Raw genomic sequence first — 3,059 nt, forward strand, 5'->3', positions numbered from 1 at the left:
TCTTACTACTTCCTTCTTATCACCTACTCTTATTATTCCTTACTACTACTATATTCATTATTTATTCCTTATTTATAGTATCTTACCTTTAGTTGCTTGGTCTGTCTTTTTACTCTTATTCTATCCTTATTACTTACCTTACTATTGTCTGCTATTTACCTCCTTACTCACTTACCTATTATTCCTGTTACCTTCCTTATATCACTTACTCCCATTTTTCTATTCTTTCCTTACTTATTTTACTTCTATCCCTATCTAGCATCTTCTTTCCATATATTCCTCTTTTACATTCCTTTCATTGCCTTATATCACTTGCTTATCTTATTATCCCTTATATTCCTTACTTTTATTACTTCCCTATCACTTTCTATTTACTTATTCCTTACTTATTACTTTCTTAGTTTACTTACCCTACCTTTACTCATCTTACACTTCCTAGTTAATCTTCCTTCCTTATTACTTCCTTAGTCTTAGCTCCCTACCTTCACTTCCATTCCTTCCTCTAGCTTCTATAATTTTTCCTAAAATTTTTCCTAAAATTTTTCCTAAAATTTTTCCTAAATCCCTACATAACTTACCACCATAATCCCTACCACTTACACTTAATATCTAGTACTAACTACTTTCTTTACTTATTCTTATCATTAGCTAGTCTGTCTTCTTATATTAACTTGTTCTTTATTCCTTACTTATTCTTCCTTCCTCCCCTTCTTCTACTTTTCCTCTAGCCCCTATAATTTTTACTATAATTTTTACTGACATCCATACTAAAATCCCTACACATTTCTTACTTTATACTTAATCTTATTCTCACTTCCTTGCCATTAATTTCCCACCTTCTCCTCACCTTAGCATCACCCATCTCACTTACCTTACTTACTCTTATCTTTACCTTTCTTATCACCTACTTAGTCCTTCTTATTGGTTTTCTTACTGCCCTTATTCTTCACTCCTCCTCTCTTATAGTCGTTTATATCACTCAGCTACCATCATCTTTATCTCCTATCTTTACCACTATCCCTACCTTCCCTATTATTCCCTTCTTTTGCTTATTCCTCATCTTCACCAATCTCTCTTCCCTTACTTTTCCTTCTTACTTATTTAGTCCTTATAGATCCTCCTTATTCTTCTGTCTTCACCTATATTCCTTACTCATACTAACTAAACTAGCCAATACTATGACGTATCTTCTATCTATCCCATACCTAACTAAGGCATTATACTAGCTAGGTTCTGTTACTTGGTAGTCACTTACTTATAGTTACTTAGTTAATCTTACTTTCTTATCAGTCTCTTACCACTTAGTCTCTTACCTTATTAGTAGTCTCCTTACTCACTCTTAGTCTTCATCACTTCCCCTTTATCAATTACCTTCTTATCTCCTCACCACTTATTTTCCTTATTCTTCACTTCCTTTACTACCACATACTTACTATTCTCAATCCCGCTGGCCTTCTTCCCCAATATCCCCTCCATACCTCTTAGTACCAACCTTCTTAACTCTTCCCACCCCTTCGTTTATTGTTGATCCTCATATACTACTTATATTTTACTACTTATATTTCTACGTCCCCATTTCTCTTACAATAATACACATCTCATCGTTGCCATACATCAACATATGTTGTCAACATATGTGGGCATCTATCTTAGTGGGTCCTGTTCCGGAATGACGGTATCCTCTGGCCATTTAAAAAGTTCTGAATCTTTAGGGTGGCATGGCAAAAGAGGACCCATCGGATGTGGTACTCAATACTGCAATAGTATCTTAGAACATCCATCATTGCTCGCGAGAATCCTGCTCTAACTCATCACTCATGCATATCATCACTCACCTGTCCATATCCCAACCTACCTAGTCCGCCTTCCAACAATACCTCTCTCTTCCCTACCACTTATATCTTCTACATCAATCACTTTCTATATATCATCCTATTCCTGCTCTCTTCTTTACTCTTATCTACCATCTCACTACTCAATATCCTTCTACTTCTCTCCTACCAATTCCTCTCTACCCTCCATGTACATCTATCTATCAAACTTCCATCTCTTGGTCTTCCAGTATTACTTGCTCCCCTATCAACCTGCATCCTTCTTAATCTCTATCTCTCTTCCATACTTCTCCATCCCCTCTCTGGTACTCTCAAGCCACACGTCTCGTTCTGTCCGGTGTCTCCACTCTGGCCACCTCTGTGGAACATTCGCTCCGCTTCTGCGGAAATTCCCACCGGCCGGAAGTCCTGCAACCACTCCTCGCTGCTGCTTTCCCAGCTTTCTCCCCTAAAATTTTTCTAAATAATTTTTCCTAAATTTTTATTTTCCCCTGTCATTCCTCTCATTCCTCCTGATCTCTCTTACTTCTATCCCACTTCTTCTTACCTTCCTCTATAGATTGTCCTGTTCCATACCTCCGACACTTTCTTTCATCTATTAATCCCTTGTCTGATCCTACTCATCTTTCCATCAATCCTCCATAACTCTTCTACCTTTTCTATTCCCACTCACCTCCCACATATCCTTATATATCTTACTACATATCAAAACTCTATATCTCTTATTTAATACTATAACACAACTCACTGCCTTTGTACTACCTAGGAACCACTGCTTAGTAATCTCTCAATATTACTTATTTATATTACTTACTTAGTTATCAGTTGCTTAGTTATGTTTATTATTACATTACCCACCTAATATCTCCCTCAGTTAGTCTTCATCACTATCACTTACCGCCTACCCCTCCTTACTACTTGCATATCCTCTATTCTTATCACTTCTCTTATTTCTTCCTATTTCAAATATGCTCTCTTGCAATGTCCCTTGGGCTGTACATCTCCACAAAGCAGAAGGGACCATTCAAGGACCTCATGCTCACGCTCCACTCAAACCCCGAGTTTGTTAGCACTAAGGACAAGGGAACTCTCAAGGAGAAAGTAGACGCCGTGATGAGAATGCCATGGGGTTGTTTGTCATTGGCAGCGATCCTCTGGACATAACACCCCCGAGGATAATGGAGAGCATAATACGAGACCAGAGATACGACTTCTAGCCAGGCACAA

The 3,059-nt window shown here is 37.8% G+C and overlaps 1 protein-coding gene across 1 annotated transcript; it reads left to right on the forward strand.

The window, feature by feature from the left end:
• Positions 1-2,813: 2,813 nt before the first annotated feature.
• On the forward strand, positions 2,814-2,996 carry VICG_02097 (uncharacterized protein; the record flags this gene model as incomplete). Its single annotated transcript, XM_007605480.1, has 1 exon — positions 2,814-2,996. One exon carries the CDS (start codon positions 2,814-2,816, stop codon positions 2,994-2,996), a length of 183 nt encoding a protein of 60 aa, XP_007605542.1.
• Positions 2,997-3,059: the final 63 nt, after the last annotated feature.

Source organism: Vittaforma corneae, assembly GCF_000231115.1.
Source record: "Vittaforma corneae ATCC 50505 unplaced genomic scaffold supercont1.37, whole genome shotgun sequence".
NCBI lineage: Eukaryota > Fungi > Microsporidia > Nosematidae > Vittaforma > Vittaforma corneae.